This window comes from Paroedura picta, chromosome 1 (genome assembly GCF_049243985.1).
Source record: "Paroedura picta isolate Pp20150507F chromosome 1, Ppicta_v3.0, whole genome shotgun sequence".
Lineage (NCBI taxonomy): Eukaryota > Metazoa > Chordata > Lepidosauria > Squamata > Gekkonidae > Paroedura > Paroedura picta.
Window position 1 is genome coordinate 125,927,955 of NC_135369.1, and position 27,237 is coordinate 125,955,191.

At 46.1% G+C, this 27,237-nt stretch overlaps 1 protein-coding gene across 5 annotated transcripts in view; it reads right to left on the minus strand.

Moving 5' to 3' along the window:
- Positions 1-27,237, minus strand: part of LIN28B (lin-28 RNA binding posttranscriptional regulator B) — a 117,743-nt gene that overhangs the window by 74,055 nt on the left and 16,451 nt on the right. For 2 of the 5 annotated variants that reach the window (XM_077303235.1, XM_077303240.1), the window contains exon 3: positions 25,083-25,288. In XM_077303235.1, coding sequence (XP_077159350.1) covers positions 25,083-25,288 — 206 coding nt within the window. Of the gene's footprint in view, positions 1-25,082; positions 25,289-25,665; positions 26,095-26,397; positions 26,614-27,237 lie in introns of those variants that run through there. The other 3 variants (XM_077303266.1, XM_077303249.1, XM_077303258.1) reach the window with 3 other exon arrangements.

Genomic DNA, 27,237 nt, shown 5'->3' on the forward strand with positions numbered 1-27,237 from the left:
CACAGCTTCTCCTCATCCTGCTCCCTGGCTGCTGCCTCGGGGGCTGCCCTGCCACTCTACCACCAGCTCACCTTTGGTGCTCTCCAGTCGCTGCCATGGCTGGGGCTCCCCATCAGTATGGCACTGCACAGCTGCTGCTGGCAGCACCCCCTCCCAATGGGCGGCGGGAAGTCAGGGGTGCCGGTGGGAAAGCAAGCTTAGCAGGGGCTCAGGCGGCAGCGGTGACGTCCCACGGCAAAAGACTACCCCCCCTCGGGCCTCAGTAAAATTGTCAAGCGTTGACCGGTCCCCGGTCAAGAAGGTTGGGGACCACTGCTTTATATAACCCAGTAGTTAAATTCTGGTTGTATTAAGAACTCCAAGTTGAGAATATATCTCAGAATATAGAAGAGAATTTTAAGAAATCATACACAAATTTTGAATAGTAGCCATGAGCTTTAACAGAAATAGCATTGGGGTTTTTAGTATTTCCCATTAAGCACAGAATTCTGCATGGAACACTGGGTCTCACAACATCAAAGCCGAGCTCTAGGACCTTGTGTGGATCTTTTTTCAAGCATAGGCTAAGAGAAGATGACATGAAATCCAGGTATTACTAGGGGAAAAACTGTATATTTGAATTCATATTCAAAATGTGTAAATTAGTCTTGCATTTTAATATGTATACAAAAAGTACTGAAATTACCTTTTCTGATGTAGCTAGTTTTTTAATTTATGGGGGTATCAGAAATACTGGTGACGCCTTCAGAATAATGAACACAAGAGTGGCTAACATTTCTAACCTCCCATTGTTTGCAAAACATACTGTCAATACAAAAGTTGTTTCTCCTAACAAACCCAGTTGAGGGAAGAAACTCTAGGACCTGGGTTGGTTAATGGGGGAGTGTATTTAGGATGCTTTAGGATGCTTAGGGCTAATCCTGCGTTGAGCAGAGGGTTGGACTAGATGGCCTGTATGGCCCCTTCCAACTCTATGATTCTATGGTAGTAACAACAACAGCAAAGTGGTGGTGCTTCCAGCCCACTGGTTTCTACTTCCTGATGAGGGGCGGGGCATAAAGGGGGCAAGGCATTTGAAAATCACCTGTAACTAGGAATGCCAACACTAGGTTGGGAAATTCCTGGAAATTTGGGAGTAGAGCCTAATTAAAGCAGGCTTTGAGGAGGGGATGAACATTTCTCCAGGTCTGGCTCGGACCTGGTTAGCATTCTACCACTTGCACCAAGCCAAATTACCAGCACCCTACTTGGCCCCAGAACACCTAGCCACAATGATTCATATGAGTCACTTCCAGACTGGATTTCTTTAACTTGATCTATGCAGGCCTACCCATATTACTGACCCAGAAACTACAACTGGTTCTGAGAACAGCAGCCAGGGTCCCTACAAAAACTGGAGATCCCATATCTGGCCCATGTTCAAACAGCTGCACTGGCTACTAGCTGAACCCCAGATCAGGCTTAAGGTCCGGGTACTTACCTTTAGGACCTTATGTGGGCTGGGCCCAGTGTTCATGAGGGACCACCTCTCTGTATATGCCCCACAAAGAGCTCTACGTTCTGTCACTTCCAATAGGCTGGTGAGCCCTGGCCTCAAGGAATCATGTCTGACCTCAAGCAGGGCTAGAGCCGTCTCCATCCTGGCCCGTACGTGGTGGAATGAGCTCCCAGAAGATATCCGGGCCCTGTTGGCACTACCACAGTTCCACAGGGCCTGCAAAATGGAGCTCTTCCACCAGGCATTTGGTTGAGATCCAGCAGGAGCAACAACACACATTGGGTCCCCAGAACCCCTCACCTCACACAGATGTGCTCTTGGAGTGAACAAAATGGCAACCTATGGGGTTCAGTTAACTGTTAATGTTGCTATTAATGTTTTAATTTAGAAAAATCATCATCACCTAATGTTACTGTTACCACTGCTAGCCTAATGTTATTACTGTGCAATGCTTTTACTTGTATTATTATTTCCAAGTTTTCTGGAAACTGCCTTGAGCCGCAAGAGGAGGGTTGTCTACAAATATAATAAAGTAAATAAGTTAAAACTCACTAGAGAAGGAAGATGTGATCAGTTATATCCTGGTATCTAATCTTCCTTTTCTGAGGAAGATGCCAGAGTGTGGTTGTAGAACCAGGTCTTCCTGGATGGCACATCAACTCTAGATGCCTTTCAGCCTGGCTTATTACATGGGATGCAGCCAGTGTTGGTGGCTTTAGCAGATGATCTCCATCTTAATGAAGACAAGGATTCTGCCTCTTTGTTGCTGAATTTATCAGCAACCTTATATAAATTTGCTTAGACAGTGAAGGCAGAAGGAAGTATTAAGGGATGTGATTTAGTGTAAACCATTCCTTAAGAGTTCAGGCACAGGTGGTTACTATTCAAAACTGGATGCTATCAATTGTGGGGTCCTAAAAGGCTCAGCTTTATCCTGCAGGCAGTTTAACCATTTATTTTATTTATTTATTTTCCAATTTATATACTGCCGCACTTCCAATGGACCTACAGCGGTCCACGCCCCCATAAAACCGCCAATTTGTGGTTTTGGATTTGGATGTCATTAATATGTTGATTATACCCAGTTTTATTACTTTGTCCAAAAATGCCTGGCAATGTTGTAGCAGGGCCTAACCTCTATGCCTAAATTGCTAAAGGTGAACAAACTGAAACCAAATTCTTACAAGATGTAGTGAATACTGGCAAGAAAGGATGAGCTCTTAGAGGGTTTAGCTTACTCTCACTGACTCAGTTAAGGGTTATACTCAGCTGAGCATTATTCTAAAGAACAAGGTCAGTTCAGATGTAGAAAAGTGCTAGAAGCTCTATTTAGCCAGAGAGGTGGTTTACTACTATGACCCAGTTAAATAGGCTACATAGATCAATTCCATGGCAACATCAAATCTAGATTATTTTAATGCTTACAACATTGGTCTGCCTTTGAAGACTACTTGAAAACTCTTGTTGGAATAGATTATCATAACTCAGTATACAGGCATGCTTTTTCATCTGTGTCAAGTGTGGCTACTGGCGCCCTACCTGCCCTCTGAACACTTGGCGACAGTGATCCACGCAATGGTCACTTCCGGGTTAAACTACTGTAACTTGCTCTACGCAAGCCTACTCTTAGCTTTGATCTAGAAATTACAGCTGGAAGAATGTGGCCCTTTCAAGGATTGTTGCCTTGTCGTGGCAAAGGGGCTTGCGTAGCTCAGTGAAGCTATGAGCTATGCCGTGCAGGGCCACCCAAGATGGACAAGTCATAGCAGAGCTCTGACAAAAGGTGATCCACTGGAGAAGGAAATGACAAACCACTCTAGTATCTTTGCCATGAAAACTCTATGGACAGGTTCAAAAGACAAAATGATATAGCGCCGGAAGATGAGCCCCTCAGGTCAGACGGTGTCCAATATGCTACTGGGGATGAGCAGATGGCTAGTACGAGTAGTACCAGAACGAATGAAGCGACTGGGCCAAACCCGAAAGGACACTCAGTTGTGGAGGGAACTGGTGGTGAAAAGACAGTCCGATGCTGTAAAGACTTTTATTCCATAGGAACCTGGAACGTTAGATCCATGAATCAAGGTGAGCTGGACGTGATAAAACAAGAGATGGACGTGATAAAACAAGAGATGACAAGAGATTACCGGCAAGAGATTACTGGCCTGGAGCCAGACATCCTGGAATGTGAAGTCAAATGGGCCTTAGGAAGTCTGAGCAACAATAAAGCTAGTGGTGGTGACAGCATTCCAGTTGAACTATTCAAAATCTTAAAAGACGATGCAGTAAAAGTGCTACACTCATTGTGCCAGCAAATTTGGAAAACTCAACAATGGCCACAGGATTGGAAAAGGTCAGTTTACATTCCAATCCCAAAGAAGGGCAATGCCAAAGAATGTTAAAACTACCGCACCATTGCACTCATTTCTCATGCTAGCAAAGTTATGCTCAAAATTTTACAAGCTAGGCTCCAGCAATATGTGGACCGAGAACTTCCAGAAGTACAGGCAGGATTTTGAAGAGGCAGAGGAACTAGAGATCAAATTGCTAACATAAGCTGGATCATGGAGAAAGCTAGGGAGTTCCAGAAGAACATCTACTTCTGCTTCATTGACTATGCTAAAGCCTTTGATTGTGTGTAGCACAACAAATTGTGGCACGTTCTTAAAGAGATGGGAATACCAGAGCATCTTATTTGTCTCTTGAGAAACTTATATTCAGGTCAAGAAGCAACAGTGAGAACTCAACATGGAATCACTGATTGGTTCAAAATTGAGAAAGAAGATCGGCAAGGCTGTATACTGTCGCCTTGCCTATTTAACTTGTATGCGGAGCATATCATGTGAAAGTCAGGATTAGAGGAGTCACTGAGTGGGATCAAGATTGCAGGGAGAAATATCAACAACGTCAAATATGCAGATGATACCACTCTAATGGCAGAAAGTGAAGAGGAACTAAAGAGCCTGTTGATGCGGGTGAAGGAGGAGACTGCAAAAGTTGGCTTGAAACTCAACATCAAGAAAACAAAGATCATGGCATCCGGCCCTCTCAATTCCTGGCAAATAGATGGGGAAGAAATGGAGGTAGTGACAGATTTTATTTTCCTGGGCTCCAAGACCCCTGCAGATGGGGACTGCAGCAAAGAAATTAAAAGACGCTTTCTCCCGGGGAAGAAAGTTATGGCAAATCTAGACAGCATCCTAAAAAGCAGAGACATCACCCTGCCAAGTGCATCTAGACAAGGCTATGGTCTTCCCAGTTGCAATGTATGGCTGTGAAAGCTGGACCATATGGAAGGCCGAGCATCAAAGAATTGAGGCTTTTGAACTCTGGTGCTGGAGAAGACTCTTGTGAGTCCCTTGGACTGCAAGGCGAACAAACCGGTCAGTCCTAGAGGAGATCAGCCCTGACTGCTCTTTAGAAGGCCATATCCTGAAGATGAAACTCAAATACTTTGGCCACCTCATGAGAAGGAAGGACTCCCTGGAGAAGAGCCTAATGCTGGGAGCAATTGAGGGCAAAAGAAGAAGAGGATGACAGAGAATGAGGTGGCTGGCTGGAGTTACTGGAGCAGTTGGTGCAAACTTAAATGGACTTCGAGGAATATTAGAGGATAGGAAGGTCTGGAGGATCATTGCCCATGGGGTCGCGACCCAGCCTGGTGGAATGAGCTCCCGGAAGAGCTAAGGGCCCTGTCAGAGTGATAAGCTTTCCACAGGGCCTGCAAGATGGAGCTCTTCCGCCAGGTGTATGGTTGAGGCTGGGTTGAGATCCTGGAATTACTATCAGGGGATCCCCTAGAGCAGTGGTCTCCAACCTTTTTATCACCGGGGACCACTCAATGCTTGACAATTTTACTGAGGCCCGGTGTGTGGGGGGGTAGTTTACTCCTCTACTCTCAACCACTGCCCTAACACTCTCTGACTCTGGTCGCTATGGTAATGTTTAAACATCCCTTCAAAATAAGATACAGACACGCCACAACAATGAACATAAGGAACATTTTATTTTCATGGAAATTTTAATTCATGACAATGACAAATCAATGGTAACCCTGAGCTTGTTTCTCTGCAACCAGATAATCCCATCTGGGAGTGATGGGAGACAATGACACACAAAGTGTGTTGTGAAGGGCTGGGGGGGGGGAGAAGGCGTCCTTCGCGGCCCACCTCCAATTAGTCAACGGACCACATGTGGTCTGCAGCCCACAGGTTGGGGATCGCTACCCTAGAGTTGGTGAGATCAAGTCTCCCACTCCTAAGGAAAGAGCTCCAGACTGTTAGCTGGACAGGGGTGTGGGGAAGAGATGGGTTTCACTCCAACTAATAGCCATCTTAATATATTTTAAAGTGTGTGGGTTTTAAGGGTTTCTTGTTTTACCATTTTATTGAAAACTGCCACGAGTCTTTGAGAGTGGTGGTACAGAAATCAAAGTATAAATAAATAAATATAGCTGTTCTGCAGCTGATCCTATGGTTACCAATTTATTTCTGGGTTCAGTTCAAGGTACTGGTTATCACCTACAAAACCCTTCCTGAGCAAGGAACCATGTAGCTGCAAGACAACCTTTCCTATTTTACTCCACTGTGGCAATTTCACACATCTGAGCAAAGCCTTGTGAAGGTGACACCATGGAAATAGCCACATCCACAGCTGCTCATGCACAAGGATCCTTTTGTGATTCCTACTTGGTAGAATGGTTTGCGTGGAAGAAGAAGAGCTGTTTTTTTGTACCTCGCTTTCCATTACCTGGAGGAGTCTCAAAGCAGATTACAATTGCCTCTCCTTCCTCTCCCACAACAAACACCCTGTGGGATACGTGAGACCAAGAGAGCTCTGAAGCAATTGTGACTGGCTCAAGGTCACCCAGCTGGCTGCATGTGATGGAATAGGAAATCAAATCCTGATCGCCAAATTAGAGGTCATTGATCTTAACCACTTCACAAAGCTAGCTCTTTATCTCTACAGGGCACCTATCACTCCACAAAATGCATACAATGGACTTATTCTGGAGAAAATTTCTATAACGCGAATATTGCTGTAGTTACTGTCTATGAAAACCTGGCATTTTCCATTGCAATATTCCTGACATCTATATTGTTTCACTGCATTGTTCTCTAATTTTATAACACAGCATAATTTCATTGTTTATCTAATATACTTTCTTATTGCATTGTTTCTCCTATCCTCTAATCATGCTTCATTTTATGTATTACTAGCAGTGGAGCCTGCTTTAAAAGCAGGCAGAAAGGAGGCAGCCCCCCCCCCCCCCCCCGGCACCAGATCTTGCCACATGCAGTGAAGAACTGGCAGGAGCCCCCCCCCCATCTTGGCAATTGTGGATGCGTCGGGTCAGGGTGCCAGCAGGAGGACCTTCCCACACACCACCAGGACTTGACATGGGGGAACAAAGCCAACGGGAGCTGACCCCCTGCCACAAGCAGTAAGACAGTCAGGCAGGGAGCTGAGTAGAGGAAGGGCTGCAGCCGGTGAGCTATTGCCACAGAGGCAATGGAGCATGTGGGAGCCTTTGTGACCTCTCAGGGTGGGGGTATGGAGGACTCAGCATAACTTCTGAAGCCTGCAAGCTCTTGCAATGGGTGGGAGGTCTCCCATCTCATAAGCTTTTACTGGGCAGGGAGCTAGGAAGCCGATGGAAGTCCCCTGGATTAGCGATCCTCAACCTGTGGGCCGCGGACCACATGTGGTCCGTCAAATAATTGGAGGTGGGCTGCGAAGTCGCCTTCTCCTCCCTTTACTTCATCCCCCCTGGCCTTTTACAACACACTTCAGGTGTCATTGTCTCCCATCACTCCCAGATGGGACTATCTTGTTGCTGAGAAACAAGCTCAGAGAAACAAGCTCAGGGTTCCCATTGATTTGTCATTTACATGAAAATAAAATGTTCCTCATGCTCATTGTTGTGGCGTGTCTGTATCTTATTTTGAAGGGATGTTTAAACATTACCATAGCGATCAGAGAGCGTTAGGGCAGTGGTTGAGAGTAAACTACACACCCCCACACCGGGCCTCAGTAAAATTGTCAAGCGTTGAGTGGACCCCGGTGATAAAAAAGGTTGGGGATCACTGCCCTGGATAACAGCAGCTATAGCTGTACATGGTGGACAGTCTGGGCTGCATGCCATTCCCAGGAGGTCGGGGTGGAGGACATGCTGGCAAGGCAGTACATGGGCTGCGGCCGCAAGCACTCTCCATCATTGATTGCAGCAGGTCCGCAGAGTAGGCAGCAGGGCTGGGTCAGAGTGCACAGCCGTCACTGGGGAGTGTGAATGAGGCCACAGAGGCAAGGAGGACAGGGAGCACCACAGGGCTGGGGAGGAGGGTGTGAGCAGCTTGCTGCTGCCTGCAACAGAGGTATGGACAGCTGTGGGCATGGTGGGGCTGTAGGAATGTGGAGCTCTTAGTGCCAGGCAAAAGCTGGGAGGGTGGGGAGGATCATGGCATCCGGGGGTGGGTGGAGGAGGCAGGTGGGTCTCCCAACTCCCAATAGGGGCTGTGAAGGCGACAGGGTCTGTGGTGCCGGCTCTGCAGAAAAGGCAGGCAGCCTCTGACGGAGGTGGGTGTTACCTCCATGGCATGCTGGTCCTCTGATTCGCCAGTACATTGTCAGAAGTACCCTGCACATTTCATGATTGTACTGTTTTGTGTGTTGCTCTGATTTTGTAATCCACCATTACTGTAGCAGTATGTATTCTATTGTTCTTATGCCATTTCCCCCTTAATTTTATAATAAGAAAACAAAGTCACAGTCCAGTGGCACTTTTAAGATCAACAGAGTTTAATTCTGGGTATAAGCTTTAAGTGCTCTCTTCAACAGGTAGCATGGTAAAATTATAAATTAAGTAAAAAATAAATACAACATAGATTTCAGTGAGACAGCTTTGAACACCAAATGTTAGGCTTAGATCAGAGAATGTTGTCTCAGCCATAAGCTCTGAGCATAACCAAACTCACAGGGTTGTGCAGTGGTCCCCAACCTCCGGTCTGGGGATCAGTCAGTACCAGGCCGCGGCTTCTCCTCGTCCTCCTCCTCCTCCCCCCCTGCATCAGGGGCTGTCCTGTCACTTTGCCGCCGGCTCAGCTTTGGTGCTGTCTGGTGGCCGCCATGGCTGGGGCTCCCCCTCAGTGTGGTACTGCGCAGCTGCTTCTGGCAGTGCCCCCCAGTGGGCGGCGGGAAGTTAGGGGTGCCGGCAGGAAAGCAAGCGGAGCAGGGGCTCAGGTGGAGGTGGCAACGTCCCTCGGCAAAAGACTACCCCTCCCCGGGCCTCAGTAAAACTGTCAACCATTGACCGGTCCCCAGTGATAAAAAGGTTGGAGAACACTGGTTGTGAGGATACAAGTGGGGGAAAGATGACAGCTCTGAAGAACCTACATAATAAATTAAAACTATATGAGTGTTCAATAGCAATAGGCTATAAATTTCAATCTATACAATATTCAAAAAATCTTAATATAAGTGAGGACTCTTGAGACTTGTGAAGAGGGAAATTCAATCCTCTTCCCCACCAGGCCAATCACTTGCCAGGCAGTACTATCCACTAGTACAGCCACTGTTCCCCATTGTCCCTTTGTTGGCTGCCTGGTTCACCAGCTTACCCACTCACCAGTTTAGGGGGACTTCAATGGCTTCTTTCTTGTCCACTCACACCGTTGCCCCTTCATGGCTTACATGGTGGTATTATCAGGATGGCAGGATTCTGCTCCATCAATGCTCCTCTATGCCCCTTGGCCTTGAGGATGAAGGCAGGCAGTGGCAGCTCCTGTTCTTCCCATCCAGCCACCTGCCTAGTCCCCCCAGGTCCACAGAAAAACCTCTTCCCTCTTGACCCCACTCACAATCGGCATAAGGGCCAGGTTCAGAATTAGATATATTGATTATAGCTCATTTCAGAAAGTTAAAATAGCATAAAGGCAACCACCCCCCCCCCCCCAGTACAAAACTAGGACAAATCCTTCCTCAGGGAAACATTTTAGTCCCACACTATTTGCAGGGAATTCATGACAGCTTACATAGCCCAGGTGGAATTTGACTGGTAGAGAATTACTGTTGGGAGCAGTTTGGGAAAGAAAGATAGCATAGAAAGGCAATGTTTTCCTCTCTTAAAACCAAACCCTAACTTCAGAATCTGAACAAAGCATTTAGACTGGAGCTTGCTTTTAAGGGACCAAAGCAGATATGGACATATAGGCCAGACCATCTCTTTGAGATCTATGAGAAAACAAATGAGAATTCTCCACACACCCACAGATATCAATGTGGATAAGATGGGCAGGTTAAGAGTGAAGTCAAACTTGCCCCTTCAGAGCTAGCCCTGCCTTGTACTTGGATATGTGACCCCTTATACAGATATTATAGCACTTACTCTTTTAAGCCTGGCTGAAATTTGGGCCAAATTTTCTTATCTACATTGTAACATCTGGGTAAAACTAGATTAAAGATACCAGAAACACCTATTGTATGTGTTTCCCTACATATGACACGGTAAGAGTGAACAACACACAGAGGAACAAAAAGGATTAGGATTTCCTTATGGGCTTAGTAAATAGACTGTAAAAATTAATAAACAGACATTCCTGTTGTAAACCTTCATGCATTTAGTTGCACTTTAAGTGTACAGTAAGCATTCTTTGGAAATTGCTGTGCTGTAAATGCTTTATAAGGCAGTGTATCAGCCAATATGTTATTGATGAAATTAGCCCATAAAATTCTGAAAGGGCCTTGGCACTAACAGCTTGCAAAATAATGTCATAAAAACAAAAGACAAATTACTGCAAAGGTGTATGTAGCCAAAGTAATTACTGATTGAATTTCTCCTTCCACCCCCCCGCTCTCAAGTTTATTTGCTAGGGCAACTACAAACTAATGGAAAAATATGCTATCTCAGATTTATGAATCAGGGAATAATTAACACAAGCATGATTTGAGAGACATTCTCTGCCCTATCTGAAGCAATAATGAGAGCACTTACTGAGCCATGACATTTATGTGCTATCACATTAAAGCTTTAAACATTCCTGGAAGTCGACAGGTTGCCCAATTCATTCTGTGGCCAACTCATTTTTCTCAGAATCTGCCAACCACACCATATCTAACCATAACAAAGCTAAAGATGTGAAAGCCTGAAAAACAAAACAACAATCCAAAAATTTTGAAAAGCACTGGGGGAGGGGGAAGCTCTCTCTCTCTCCCTCTCTCTCCCTCTATACCCATACACACACACACACACACACACAAAGAATTAAATTAAGTTAAATTAAATTAAGTGAAAGGGTTTAATTACTTGGAGTGTATACTATGATCATTTTTATGTAAAATATAAAACAGCCTACACTTTAGATAACCATAATCACTGTGTAAACTTAATAAAATGGAAACATAGTAACACAATGAAAATTAAGACAATTTATTCCAACATATGCTTTTGTGAATAAGACTTCACATCATTAGATGCTCAGGGGCCTTAATCCCTCAGGGGATTATATATTGTGGACATAAGCATATGGAATGTATTTTTAAATGTGAATAATTTTGGTAATAATTATTCATACTACTAAATTCCAAAAAAGTCAAATTTTATACTTAATAAATTACTTTACATATTGTGGATTTTATGTTCTTAGAGCAGTAAGATCAGTTTACAATTCATATATTCTCAGAACTCCTTGCTTTAAAGTTTACTATATTACATTAAGTAAATAAAATATTCTGCAATCCTGTAACTGATTTCTATTTGAAAGATATACTTTCTATCACAGGAGTCTGTCATATACCGTATATACTCGCATATAAGCAGACTCGCATGTAAGCCAAGGCACCTAATTTTACCACAAAATCTGGGCAAATCTATTGACTCATATAAGCCGAGGGTGGTAAATGCAGCAGCTACTGGCAATTTTACATTAATTGAGGCATCAGTAGGTTAAATATTTTTGAATATTTATTTCAAAGAAAAACGGTAAACTAGCTCTGTAAGTGCAAAAGAGGGTCAACAAGAACACTGGTATCAACAATAACTTTAAAAGTACAAAAACCTTAGCTCAATCAGCAACCAAGCTAAAACACAAGAGTTAAAATCCTTCAAAACTGGATTCCTCCTCATCATCTGTATGTCCAAACAGAGCTTCAGTTGTAGCTGGTTTGAGGTTATCAGCATACACTGAGTTTGCAGTCATCCCCATCACTGCTGTCGTTCTCACATGAAGCGCTGTCTTCAGTGCCATCCATCGCATCAGAAAGCAAGGGGGAGTGTCACATGGACACTTTACTCCTCCTCAGCAGGATTATCACGTGAACCTACCCTGCTGTCCTCCGGTGGAGGAGCTGAGGGTTGCCTCAGTGCTTAATCCATGCTCCATCATCCCTGGATCTCCCATTCAACCCCCCCCCCCAACAAATACAGAAAAGTCAAAAGCTGCTGGTTTTTGTACCCCGCTTTTCACTAACCAGAAGAGTCTCAAACAATCAACTTCCCTTCCTCTCTTGATGCCAGGTACCCTGAGAGAGCTCTCACAGAACTGATCTGGGAGAACAGCTTTGACAGGAGAACCAAACAGTGCCTCCCCAGGCCAGCAAACCAGAGCAGAACAACAGTACCTGAAGTTGGCAACCTACTATAACAAGTACAACAGCTACTGAACAGGGAGATTGGACAATTCGAACTACAACTACAGTGCCCCTCCGCCCAGAACAAAACACTGAAATAAAGAACTGTAATCTCCATTTCTAAACTTAAGGTGCCACTTTTCTAGAATATGTGTTGAGTTCCATGGGCAGCCATGCTCAGGAGAGCTACACGGAGTATGCTTGAAAGCAAATATCATTGTGCTATATATATATACTACATAAATACCAAAGGGATACAATTGCTACTAAACCCCTTATATCTAGTTGTCACATTATACCAGTGTAACAAGTCACTGTTCACTATCATAACAGTGAGGATTCTACCCTTCCTTAATACTAAATCCTATCCCACCAGTCACATGAAGTTGTATCCAGTAAACAGCTGACAGCTTTGGGGGACTGAATCCACTTATTTTGGGTGGAGTAGGATTAGCGGGATAGTGCAGGTTAAAAGTTTGGGGATCTCTCAGACCCAAATTTTCTGTTTGAAGAGTAGCTTGGTGAAGCAGTGAAGAGCACCTCCTATTAGTTGTGTTCAATTTGCCAACTCTGTCCTTTCTTACCGTCAGCTGGCCTGCCCAGAGTAATCTTCGCCACTACTATATAACATTATTATTATTATTATATTTATATTTATACCTCGCCTCCCCCCGAAGGCTCGAGGCGGCTTACACAACCCCGTCCCCTAAAACCATAAAATGACAATAAAATCCGATAATTTACAGTAATGGCAACAGCGATGGCGTAATCTACTTATCTGCTCTCCGCATCCTAAACTACAGGAGGGGGGTGACGCTCTCTACCGCCAGTTTATGAGGGGGGGCGGACCTTCTTTCCGCCCGGCCTCAGTTATAAGCCTTGCGGAAGAGCTCCATCTTACAGGCCCTACTGAATGCTGGTAATTCCCGCAGGGCCCTCAGCTCTTCTGGGAGCTCATTCCACCAGGTTGGGGCCAGGACCGAAAAGGCCCTGGCGCTAGTCGAGGCCAGGCGGGCTTCCTTGGGGCTGGGAACGACCAGTAGGTTAGCCCCTGCAGAACGTAAAGCCCTGCGGGGGATATAGGGCAAAAGGTGGTCCCTCATATATGCTGGGCCTAGACCACGGATGGCCTTGAAGGTCAAAACCAAAACCTTGAACCTGATCCGGAAGGCGACCGGTAACCAATGCTGCTGCCTCAGAACTGGCTGGATGTGAGCCCTCCATGGTGTAGCTGTGAGGACTCTAGCAGCCACATTTTGGACGAGTTGCAGTTTCCGGATCAAGCCCAGAGGCAGGCTGGTGTAGAGCGAGTTACAGAAATCTAGTCTAGAGGTGACCGTCGCATGGATCACTGTGGCCAGGTGTTCGGAGGACAGATAGGGCGCTAGTAGCCGAGCCTGGCAAAGATGGAAAAATGCCCAGCTAGCTACCTGTTTAACCTGTGCCTCGAGTGTTAGTGAGGCATCAATGGTCACCCCTAAATTCCTGGCCTGAGACGCGATATTAAGTTGCGTCCCAGCCAGAAGGGGTAAGCGCGCTTCCTGATCTGCCCCCCTACGGCCCAACCACAGAACCTCTGTCTTGAAGGGGTTGAGTTTCAGGCGACTCTGCTAGAGCCATCCAGCTACGGCTTCCAAACATCTGGCAAATGGATCTGGGGGGGAGTCCGGGTGGCCATCCATGAGGAGAAAGAGCTGGGTGTCATCAGCGTACTGGTGGTAACCCAGCCCATAGCTCCGTACCAGTTGAGCCAGAGGGTGCATAAAGATGTTAAATAATGTAGGAGAGAGCACCGAGCCCTGTGGGACCCCACAAGGGAGCCGGTAAGGGCCCGATACTTCCTCTCCCACGGCTACCCTCTGTGTCCGGTTTTGGAGGAAGGAGCGTATCCAGCGTAACGCTGTACCACTTAGCAGCTCGTGATCGACCACGTCAAACGCGGCTGACAGATCTAAAAGAACTAGCACAGCAGAGCCACCTCGGTCAAGCTGGCGACGGAGGTCATCCAACAAGGAGACCAACACAGTCTCCACCCCATGACCAGGGCGGAAGCCAGACTGGTATGGATCGAGTGCCGAAGTATCTTCCAGGAATGCTAGGAGCTGGTCCGCCGCAGCCCTTTCCACCACCTTACCCAGGAATGCTAAATGCGCTACTGGGCGGTAGCTTGCAGGGTCATGTGGGTCCAGGGATGGCTTCTTGAGGAGAGGGCACACCATCGCCTCCTTCAGCACCTCAGGAAACTCCCCCAACTGGAGAGAGCAGTTAACAATATCCCTGAGCTGCTCACCTATCCGTCCATCCCTCCCCTTAAGGAGCCAAGACGGACAGGGATCAAGGGGGCAGGTGGTTGCACTCATCCTCCCCAGCAACCCATCCACTTCGGATAAAGAGAGCCGCCTGAAGCCATCAAACATTACCTCCAAAGGCGGCCAATGGGCCACTAGTTCATTAACTGTATTAACTGTCGCTGGAAGGTAGTGGAGGAGCGACAAGACTTTATCCGCGAAATGGCTCGCAAATGCCTCACAGCTGATGGTCAAATTCCTACTATTTTGGCGCCCATCTTCCAGGGCAGTAAGAGATCTAACAACCCTAAATAGTTGAGCTGGGCGAGAGCTAGCGGATGCAATTTCCGTGGCAAAGAAGTCACGTTTAGCCGCTTTCACTGCCATCTCATACGCCCTCATAAACGTGCGATGAGATGTTCTTGTAGCCTCATCACGGGCCTTCCGCCACACTTGCTCTAGTTGTCTCAATTCCCTCTTCTTCTCCCGGAGCTCCCCAGTATACCAGGGTGCCCGTTTGAGTCGAGGGCAGAGAAGACGTCTAGGAGCAATTTTGTTTATGGCAGCCGACAGGCGGGACTGCCAGTCCTCCACCATGGCCGCTAACGAGATGCCGGGAGGTTTCGGGTCCCGCAGAGCATTCTGGAAACCAATTGGATCCATGAGTCTCCTTGGGCGGGCAAAAATGCGCCCGCCACCCAACTGGGGAGTGGGTGGGGTCTTGATCCGAGCCCGGAGGGCATAATGGTCTGACCATGGTACGGCCAAAGCTGTATCCAGAACCACCTCTATCCCTGCCCCAAAGATCAGGTCGAGGGTGTGGCCGGCCTGATGGGTGGGCCCAGCAACAAATTGCGAGAGCTCCAACGTCGCCATGGACATTGAAGTCCCCCAAGATTATAAGCCTGGGATACTGCAAGGCCCAGGTGGCCGCCGCCTCCAGCAGGCTCGGCAGGACATCTGGTTGGGCGTTGGGCGGACGGTATACCAACCAGATGGCCAAGCTCTCGACCGAGTCCAACCCAATACCGACGCACTCCACTCCCCCGATGTCTGGGGCCGGGAGAGCCCTGTAGGAGAAATCCTCCCGGACCAAGATTGCCAACCCCCCCTCCCCTCCTATGGACCCGGGATTGGTGCAGGACCGCAAACCCTGGGGGGGCAAGTTCCTTTAAGGCGACCGTTTCGCCACCCCTCGCCCAGGTCTCGGTCATGCACGCAAGGTCGGCCCCAGACTCCGCGAAAAATTGTTGCAGAGTCGAGGCCTTGTTGTTGATTGACCTTGCATTGCACAGGACCAAGACCGGGTCCACCCTTGCCTCCTCCCCCGTATATCTGGGGATGGGACGGAGGTTAGAAGGGCAGCGAGCACGCCTCGGGCATCTGCCGTGTAACCACGGCTTGGCCCAAGGACTAGCACAAGTGCTCTCTGACCTTCTCTTGTCTAACCTCCTCCCCCAGCCATATGGCCCTCGACATGTTATAAGTTAGACTGCTCTTGACCACTCACAGTCACAACTGGTTAAGGATGCAGCAGCCTGATTGCTGTCAGAGGCTAGCTGACAGGAACACATCTTGCTTATTTTAAAATGGTTACACTGGATGCCAGCTTGTTTGAGCATTCAATTCAAAGGGGCAGTAATAACCGTTAATCCTCTTTATGGCCTTGAACTCTAATATCTGAAAGAACAACAGAACTATGGGCATCGGTAGGCCACCTTCTAGTTGTCCCCTGTGAGAAATGAGGCCATTTCTTTTCTGTTTCCTCCCAACTTGTGTAAAGGAGTCTCTCTGAAGCAGTGAGGGGAATCCCATCTTTAGAAGCTGTAGAAACATGTCTATTTTATTGGTGAATAACTTTAATGGGGTTTCAGCTGCTGGCATTAGGAGTGGAGTAGGAGGGGTTTTAAATTTGGAGCCTGTAAGATGCCTTGAACCACAAGATAAAGATACATAGAAATTTTAAATAAGTATATACACAGGTATCAATAAGGAGCCTGACTGACCTCATGCTCATATCCCAGCCACATCTGATTTTCTGGCTTAAAGTCCGGCCTATTACACACTGGAGCCATTCCCCCCCCCCTCCTTATGACCAGCCTCCTTATTCCTTCAATCAATATCTGTACATCTAGATATAGCTGTTTTGACATAACTTCGAATCTATCAGATGCAGGAGTTCCATGCATTAATAAACATTGTTTTGCTTGTAGATATCACCTCCTTGGTTACATTCAGTTAAAATTTCTGATCAGCAAGGAGCTTCAATATTTAATCAATCACTAAAATATGCATACATAAAGTCCATTAAAATGGCAAGATATAACATTTAATAATTTTAAGTCCTGAAGCTATCCATTCTGATACTTTGTATCAGTAAACTCAGTTTGTAATAGATCTCCCAGGAAAATCAGGGAAGTTGGAAGAATAGAACCAACTTTTTTTTTAAAAGGACATGGACAAAATTTAGAGTGTTCGGAAGAAAGAGAGAAGAATGATTCGGGGCTTGAGGACTAAGCCCTATGAGGAAATGCTGAGGGATATGGGAATGTTCAGCCTGGAGAAGAGGAGGTTGAGAAGACATGATTCCTCTCTTTATTTGAAAGGTTGTTACTTAGAGCAGTGGTCCCCAACCCCCGGTCCAGAGACCGGGACCGGTTCGTGGATCAGTCGGTACCGGGCTGTGGCTCCTCCTTGTCCTCCTCCCTGGCTGCTGCCTCGGGGGCTACCCTGCCACTCTGCCACTGGCTCACCTTTGGTGCTCTCCAGCGACCGCCATGGCTGGGGCTCCCCCTCAGCATGGCACTTCACAGATGCTGCTGGCAGCGACCCCCAGTGGATGGCAGGAAATCAGGAGCACTGGCAGGAAAGCAAGTGGAGCAGGGGCTCAGGTGGCGACGTCCCTCAGCAAAACACTACCCCCCCCCGGGCCTCAGTAAAATTGTCAAGTGTTGATCGGTCCCCTGTGATAAAAAGGTTGGGGACCACTGACTTAGAGGACAAAGAGCACATCCTGTTGGCAGTAGAGGAAAGAACCTGCAGTGATGGGTTTAAACTATGTGTAGAACAGTACTGATGAGAACTCAGGAAAAAAATATTTCACAGAGTAGTTCAGCCGTGGAATAGGTTGCTGAAGGAGGTTGTGAGCTCCCCTTACCAACAGTCTTTAAGTAGCGGCTGGACAGATACTTATGGATTGTTTAGGCTGATTCTGCAAGGATTACATGGGTGGTATGGCCCCTTCCAGTGCTATATTACCACATTAGAAAGTGTCAGGTGCTTCCAACAATGTGCTGGGCCTCTGATTGACCCTCACTAGGGCACATTATGCACGGCTGCCAAAACGGCGATTTCGGGTCACATGGAAAACGCGGAGGGGGAAGACGCGACGCACACCGGTTATGCACGGGGCGGGGCGCGACGGCGGCAAAACCCAGAGTAACCGATTATGCATGCGGCGATCCGGGTGCCGCTACTAGTTGCGCCCCGGTCACCCGGAAGCTGTGCTTTCTTCCGCGTTTCACTGACGCGGATTTTTTGGCGGCATGCACCGAAGCTGCGTCCGGTTGCAGCCGGCTTCATGCGTTATCGGTGATTTTAGTCGCCGCCATTCCACCCCGAATGTGCGTTATTCCCCTCGTGCATAATGGGTCTAGGTGACATGCCTCCAATAGGGTGAGGGCACTCACCCACTGAGGACTAATCAGAGGCACTTTCCTGCCCCCATTCCCCTCCTTCATGCCTAGTACTTACAAGGAAGATGGAGAGCCAGCAGCAGGTAAGCTGGGGAGCTGTGGATGGCCATCCAAGTACCCTCCACCCTACCCCAGCAGCGCTGCAGCTGTACCACTCTCCCTGCCCTCCTGGCTGCTGACAACAAGGGCAGAGTCAATCAGACATGCTCTGCACCATTCCCACTACTCTCCCCAGTGTCCTATTGCTGAATGCAGGGGGAGAGCTGAGCAGGTGCGCTCTACATCAACCCCACCACTCTCCTTGCCCTCCTGTCACCAAGAGTGAGGGGAGAACTAACCGTGCTCTGCATTGCCCCCTTTTTAAACAGGTTTTACTACTAGTAATTCTATGAAATGTAAAAGCTTTTACATTACTGCTTAAGTTTTTTTTACTTAATATCCAGGTTCAATTTTTATATTCAGCATCAAATTCTTTCTTACAAGTTACATTGTGAAATACTCCAAAGCAGCGGTCCGCAAGCTTCTGCTTGCCGCGGACCGCTGCGGAGTGGTGAGCGGAGAGGGCGGCCCGGGGGCCCGCGCATGCGCAGCAGCCCCAGCGCAAACGCGCGTGCGCAGACTGCCGCGCACGCACGTTTGCACCGCCGCCATGCCGGCGGCTTCCCCTCCCGGCCGCGAGCAAATCAGCCGCTAAAGCGGCCGATTAGCTTGCGGCTTGGCAAACTTCTCTTCCCTCCCCTCCCGAAGTGAGAAGCTTGCCGGGCCGCAAGCTAATTGGCCGCTTTGGCGGCCGATTTGCTCGCGGCCTGGCGAGCTTCTCGCTTCGGGGGGGGGGAGGGAAGACAGGGCCGCAGCCCGGCGCCGAGGCCTTCGCGGCCCGGCGCCGGGCCGAGCCCGCGGGTTGGGGACCACGGCTCCAAAGTATATAAATATCCAGACATAATCAATGTGATTGTGAAATCCTTGTTTGGGAGAGGCAGGTGTTCTTTTATATCACACAAGCTTAAATTAACCTGATACTGGTCGTTTCCACAACCCAAATGGTTGACTGTTCCCACATCTGTAAATATAGGTGGATTTGTTTTTGTGGTTTTTTTAAACCAAACTATTCAGCACTCAGAATGAAGTTATGCCATGTATTTTACAACATGTATTATGTTAGTTTGTGGATACATGGCTGACTACTGTCAGTGTTCAATATATTTTCAAGCACATGACACAACAAGGAGCTTCTAGATGCAGCTCCCAGGAGCAATGCTGGCACTGAGCCAGCAGACACGGCAGGAAGCATCTCGGATGGCAGAAGGTACATGGATCCTGATATACTTGTAGACTAGCAACAGTCAGCGAGCTATCAACACTGGAAATGTGTGCTTCAGAGACGACAGGTACTCAAATTAATTTCCATAAGACACATCTAGATATATCCTTAGAGTCAGAAGGGCATCACTCTGAATTTAAAATCATGCTCTATTCTGGCTCTGTTTAATCCCAAAACTATTGCAATAGAGTTGTATTCATTTAAAGCTAAATCAGCCTAAGTTTTGTGATCATTTCAAGGTCAAAATGTTATTTTTTTCCACAAGCATTCTAGGCATAGGTACACTGCTTGGGTTTAAGCAGTTTGTTAGAGTTACTGGGTTAGAAACTAGGTTCAATATACAATGACTGACAAAGTTTCCAAAGATGTCAATCAAGTTTTATGGCCTTTTTCACAGCACGGATCCATATTATCTTTCTTTTTCATTAGAGGGCAAAAATAGTGCTGTGTTTACTGAATGCGCTGGTCACATGCATCCAGAAACTGAACAGCAGAAATAAAACCCAAAATCTCTAACCTACTTACCTGGGTTCTCAAAAGGTCCAGAGAAAAATGTCCTTTGTGTAGCAATGAGCTGATGAAGCTTTTCATGGCATGGAATGTACCAAAATGGCAGCAGATGACTTTAAAGAACCCAGATTCACAAGGAACTGGACAACATCTCCAGTGCTTCTCGGTTAAAAAGATTGACTGAATTGAACAAGAGTAGCTTTTGTACAAACATGCTCAGACTGCACTATAGAATTGTGATTGTTTCTGTGGAGCTTCTATTTAAAGCAGTTGAGTACATTTACTCGGGAGTAAAAGAACATCCAAAAGCAGAGCAAGCAGCATCACACCTTGCTTCCAATGTGATGTTTAATTACAGATGCAATACTTTCTCTGGCACAGTTTCTTCAGAATATCTGAAGCCATTATAAATCTAATTCTGAGTAACTGTGGCCAGGAGTGTGGCATAAATTATCTGAGTTGCAATCCTGCTCCCACATAAGCAAACTCTTTGTTCATGGACAACTATAAATAGATGCATACATGTTGACATAGCCCTCTGCCGCCCCTGTGGCAGGCATATCGTTTTGAGGGAGACGTTGCATTTGCTGCCTTCCTGCTAATTTTGGTAATGTTGTATGATGGGGTTTTGATGGAGTTTTAATGGGCTTTTATTATTGCAGGGTTTTTATATGTTTTACATGTTGCAGCCTGCCAAGAGTCGGTATCCTGAAAGTGGCAGGTAAGAAATTCAATAATAAATAAAAATAAATAAACATGGCAGTTCCTAAATACCACAGATCAGCATTTATGTGAATATATGAATGCAATCTTAGCTGCATTTGTGCAAACATAAAGAATTTGACTCTTCTATGTGGCGCAGAGTGGTAAGCAGCAGAAATGCTGCCTGAAGCTGTCTGCCTATCAGGCTGGGAATTCAATCCTAGCAGCCGGCTCAAGGTTGACTCAGCCTTCCATCCTTCCGAGGTCGGTGAAATGAGGACCCAGCTTGCTGGGGGGTAAACGGTAATGACCGGGGAAGGCACTGGCAAGGCCACCCTGTATTGAGTCTGCCATGAAAATGCTGGAGGGCGTCACCCCAAGGGTCAGACATGACCCCGTGCTTGCACAAGGGATACCTTTACCTTTACACACATTGAAATCAATGGGTTTAGGAGTGTGTAATTCTATTTAGGATTGCAGTGTATATCAGCTAACTGATACACTCAATCACTAAAACTTCAGGTCCTTCATCATTTAAATAGAAGTAAGGAAAAATGCTTCAACCTTTCTCTGACATACCCATCACTGCCTAAGATTCCTCTCAAAGAACTAGATTTCAAGAAAATGCAACACAAATTGTTCTTCTGTCCACTTTGAGTTAACAACCAACTATTCCTATTTCACTTCTTTCTTCTTACTATAAACACAAAAAGCAACTGCAGGTGACCTTAACATCAGTATCTTGTATGTTTTTTTAGAAGAGTTGGTTCTTATATGCCACTTTTCTCTACCTGAAGGAGACTCAAAGCGGCTTACAGTTGCCTTCCCTTTCCTCTCCCCACAACAGACACCCTGTGAGGTAGGTGAGGCTGAGAGAGCCCTGATAGCACTGCTTGGTCAGAACAGCTTTATCAGTGCATGGCAAGTCCAAGGACACCCAGCTGGCTGCATGTGGAGGAGGAACAGGGAATCAAACCTGGATTAGAAGCTGCTGCTCTTAGCTACTGCACCAATCTGACTCTTAATTGGATAGTCCATAGTAATTATTGATTTTAAGTCCCCCCCTTACATTTTAGAAATAAATATTAGAGATAACATTTGCCAATGGCAAGGTAATATGGAATTACATTTTAATTATAATTTTTTTTCTGTGTAAGAAACAAACTACTTCTGATTAAACAGTCCATTATTCGGGGATGTAGTAAAGTCATCTCAGCCTCTTTAGAGAGTTCACTCACATTTTCGGGATCAAATGGAAATATTTACAGATCTTTTAAATAAGCTATATACATTTACAGTTTTCTTCCCAGCATACCTTGGTTTCAATTGATCCAACTCATTAACAAAATATTACAGCACCTCTTTAGAAATTAAGATAAGAAAATCTATTCCGTACCTTCCCCCAAAGTGCCACACAAAGCACAGATCCAAATCCAAAATGCTATATAAACATTCAAGAAATGTACAAAAAGTATTCATGGGATACAAATAGATGTCAGATGAAAATATTATTTGCACGCATATTACTAATAGCAAATTGCTTTATATTTCAGAGCTCTCATATATTCAGATTATTTGTTTTACATACTGAATCCCATAACCATTTGAAACAGGGAAATCTCATTGAAATGATGCTAATTCACAACATAAACTTATAACCAGGACAGTTCAGTGAACAGAATAGTAAATGTCTAGAGATCACTGGATTCCTACACTATGCTTAAACAAGGGGATTCCTCGGTTCCAGGGTCACTGGGGTAGTTCATCTACATACATCTACACTTTTTGATCACTCATCAGTATGATGTGCAGCTTTATGTTGGAAATGATTGGAATGTCTCTCTCTGGGAAGCTATTTCATATGTGGCATTAATAAAGGGGTGAGATTCATATTTATGACACATGCTTTTCTTCACCTTTGCATCTGTAAAATAGGTTTTATTTATTATATTTACAAGAAAATGTTTGAGTAAATGGAAGCTGTAAAAATACTGTTAATATCAACCTTTTAGGAACATTACAATTTTTCTAATGATTGAAAAAGTATATCAACAGGTAGGTTCCCTATAGATGATCAAAACTTTTTGATACACCAATCCATTCCTGAGCATTTCTGTCTTGTATCTAAAGCAGTGGTCCCCAACCCCCGGTCAAGGGACCAGTCGGTACTGGGACACGGCTCCTCCTCGTCATCCTACCTGGCTGCTGCCTCGGGGGCTGCCCTGCCACATTGCCACCAGCTCACCTTTGGTGCTCTCCAGCGGCCGCCATGGCTGAGGCTCCCCCTCAGTGTGGCACTGCGCAGCTGCTGCTGGCAGTGCCGCCCAGTGGGCAGCGGGAAGTTAGGGGTGCCTGCGGGAAAGCAAGTGGAGCAGGGGCTCAGGTGGCAGCGGCGATGTCCCTCGGCAAAAGACTACCTTCCCCCCCCCCCCCGGCCTCAGTAAAATTGTCAAGCATTGACCCATCCCCGGTGATAAAAAGGTTGGAGACCACTGATCTAAAGGACGTATCTACAGGATATATGCACATGAAAAAAAAGGGTGACATGTCATGCTAAAATGTTGCTTCCCATTTTGGGACTTCTAACTGCCAAATGCAATAAAACTACAAACAGTAACACTAAAGCCAGGAAGCACAGCTCCAGCTGAACGTGCAGTAGTTGCACCAACACTTTTTTGGGAGTCCTTGCAAAATGTAGAAATAGCCTAGAGAGTTTGCTGCAGTTTACCTACATGAAAAGAGTCTAGAATTGCTGAATGACAGTATCATATTTCCCAATAATATCAATCAGGTTAGAATTTCTAATTTGTGCAACAAAATGCAAAGAAAATAACAGCCTGCACTGTAAGTTTTTTTCAATTCTTACACACACGTACACATGAAACTGTAAAATGCAGTGATATAAAGATAGATTTGGGGAGGTAAGGAATAGAAACGGCTAGTAAAATCAACAGTAACTATGCTTTCAGTAGCTAATGAGCTAATATCAAAAATGTGTGTGTACATATATGTATGTGTGTATATAAGCAAATAAGATTTCTGTACTCTATAACATATTTTAATGCAGTTTAACATCTAAGCAACAATACTGAAGAGCTATAATGCTTACCAGTTTTACAATTTATTATTCAAAAGTAGCTCCCATGAATTCCATAAAACTAAACATGGATTTAAGAAGTCAGCCTGTCACCTTCAAGTGAACCATATATATATATATATATATATATATATATATATATATATATATATATATATATATATATATATATATATATATATATATATATATATACACACACACACATATATATATACACATATATATATATACATACATATATATATACACATATATATACATATACACAAACACCCTAACCTATGTTTTTTGAGAAAGAAACTGAATATTGTCCATAATCTTAATATAACAATAACCATAACTACAAAACTTTAGCTGTTCTTTAGCCCCAACACTCTTCAGGCACACTAAATCCAATCCTACAATACACACATGGGGAGTTAAAGGTCTTCCTGAAAACCAGCAGGGCTTTAAGTAAATATGCCCAGTGTTATGCTTCTTGCATTCTGTACAAACTCAACTTTACTGCACTGAGATTACTGTAATAAAAACAAAATAAATAATGCCAACTTCAGAATTCAACTACTGGTTTTAGGGTTTAAGAGAAGAAAAATCCAAACCCACCACCATTAAATGCACAGCTTTGACAGCTTTCCCAGAAACATAATTTATAACAATATTATGCACCTATAGGTAATAACGTATTCTTGTTTTTTAAAAACTGTATGTCATTTTATTTTCAATATATAGCTACCTCTGAACACTTGCTGTTTGAGCCCTGATCCTTTAGAGAGACCGTGCCCAACAAAACATATTCCCACCATTTAACAAGAACAAAATGGTAGTGAGATTAATCATATTTTACCATGTGAACTGTTTTAATGCTGATATATATAATAGAATAAAGGAATTAAAGCTCACACTCTACCAATTGATCTAAATATTAAGGCATTTAAAAAACAGCAACTCACAAATAATACCTAATTGTTAAATGTGTTGCAACCATTTTCAAACTATTAAAAGTTATTATATATAATTCATGGTGCCTGGCTTTCCCCCCCATCATTGTGAGAGAAATCTCAGCCTGAACAGAGGAGAAACAAACAAAAAAAAAAACACTCAATTTCTTATATTAGAAACCTGGGGGGGGCACCAATGGTGTTGCACAAGCAGCCAGCCGATTTATATGATCTCATGTAGTTTTTTTTTTAATAGGAACCTTAAATGAAAATATTTTTAAGTGCATGTACAAACACCCATTCAAAGATACAGACCACCATTTTTTTTTAAAGACCATATGAAACTCACTGGCCAAACGTGGTCTTAGCCAAAGAGAGGAGAGCTGGGAGAACATAAATGTGCTTACTTGGTGAACAAACACATCAACCGGCGCATCCAAAGGGCTTCCCTCTCGGCTGATCATCGAAATAAATCCGAATCCCATCCGCACATTAAACCATTTGCAATGGCCTGTTCCGTGCAAGATCTGGGATTCCTCCTCCTCTTCTTCTTCCTCCTCCTCCTCTTGTTCCGGCAATTTCCCGGGCTCATCTCCACCTTTACTCGCCCCCGCTGATTTGGGCAAGGAGGGCGAAAAACAAACACACAACAAAGGCAAAGAGTTAAAAATTCGAGGAACATCCCCCTTGGCGGTTATACAAGAACGATTGCTTCAGAGAACAGAAAACACATGCACGCACGTAGAAACATTACGAAACCCGCTCTCTGACGGCTGCCCACAAAGACATTAACAAACACCCGAACGTCGTGGAGGGAGGAAATAAAATTAAGGTGCTTTTAAAAAATAAAATTAAAAATCCAAAGCTTCGAGCATCATCTATGACTCAGTCCCGACGGAATGTTTTTTACACAATACCCGCGCACAAATGCACAGCCAGCCAGCCACCCACACCCCTAGAGCAGTCTAGCCCACGTTGTGCTGTACATACGTGCGATTCTGCCCTTTAACTCCATCTTTCAGCTACACCAACCACCCCCCAAAAGCGATACTTTACTTGGATACTGCTGGTTGAGCACCGATCCCATCCCTCCCCAGAGGAATTCGCAGGCGAATGAGCCCCGGCTGGCCAGGCGAGGGAAGAGGAGGAGGAGGAGAGGAGGAGGAGGAGGAGGGGGCGACCTAGCCGAGAGCAGAGGCGATTGCACAACTCGGAACGGCCCATCCAGCAGCAGAAGCCGCGAGCGCCGTATGTTGTTTTCCAAGGGCGCTCATCCTCTCTCGCGCGCGCTCTCGCCCTCACGCTAGTCGCCCCCCCCCCCGTTCACTCCGGCATCACTTTAAAGTCGGGAGGGGGGGGGCAGGTGTACAAAGGTTTCGCCGCTGCCCCCTTCCCCCCGGCAACTGCTTGCTCAATCACACAGGGACAATTGGAACAAAAGCCCCCTCTGAAAGCTTTTCAAGTTGGGTGAATCGGAGTGGGCGGTGCGGAGCACTTGGGAGATCTCGTCCACAATGGGGCCGGCCGGCTGGACGGCCTCTCTCTCCCCCCCCTCCGCGGAGACCCTTCCTTCTCTTACGAGACCAACTGTTTTAAAGGGGCTTTTAGAAAGGGGGGCGGGGGCGCGAGAGGCAAAGGAGGCGAGTAAACAGAACCAAAACAAAACCGCGGGGAAAAAAAAATAAAAATAACCAATGCGGGTGGTTGGGGGGGGGGAATAACCTTCGGCCATGTTGCCCCACGGGCTCTCTGCTCCAAAGTGGCGACAGGCAAAGTTCCCCCTGGCTTGCTCGGAGCGGTCTTTTGCGTCAGCCTAACATCTTGATTTTGAACGCTCCCCAATTTCGCTCGCATGGTCTAACGTGCCTTCCCTCGTTTGATTTTCCCCCCCTTTGCTCGCGCTCCGCTCCCGGGCCCCTGCGTGCACGTGACTCGGTCAATTACATGCCTCCTTGCGACTAATTTCGCTCCCGCTCCGCGGAGGGGGTTTGCCGAGGGGCGGGAGCAGCCAATCGCCGCGCCAAGGGGGCCTGACAACACCGGAATGGTTTATGAATGAACAACGAAATTTCAAAACACGGCTGGCCGCCACTTGGCACGTTTCGCTACGTAGATCCGGATGACGCGGGGAAGGCGAGGGAGTGCCCCCGTCGGAATTTGGGCGAGAGCAGCTCACAGGCAATAAGTGCGCTGCCTACGCAGCTGCAGATTTCCCTTGTCCAAAACTGACGCGCCTTTCGAGACCACTCCGCTCCTGTGGCCACCGCGGCTGCCTGCCTGCCGTTAAAGGATCATCTCCTTGAATGAATGCGATGGGGCACCTAGCCATGCAAAGCTATCACGACTAAAAGCCGGCTTTGTTTATTTATGTGAGTGGGACATAAAAACGTACATCAGCATCCTTTTCGAGTAAGGGAACGGTGGGAAAAACAGTATGTGGGCCTTACCGATCCACAGACCAATCCTATGCTCCGTTACTCGGGGGTAAACCCGGGTTCAATAAACCTTTTCTTCCACCTATGCGTGCACAGGGCTGTAGCCCTTTCATACAAGTGTCACTGA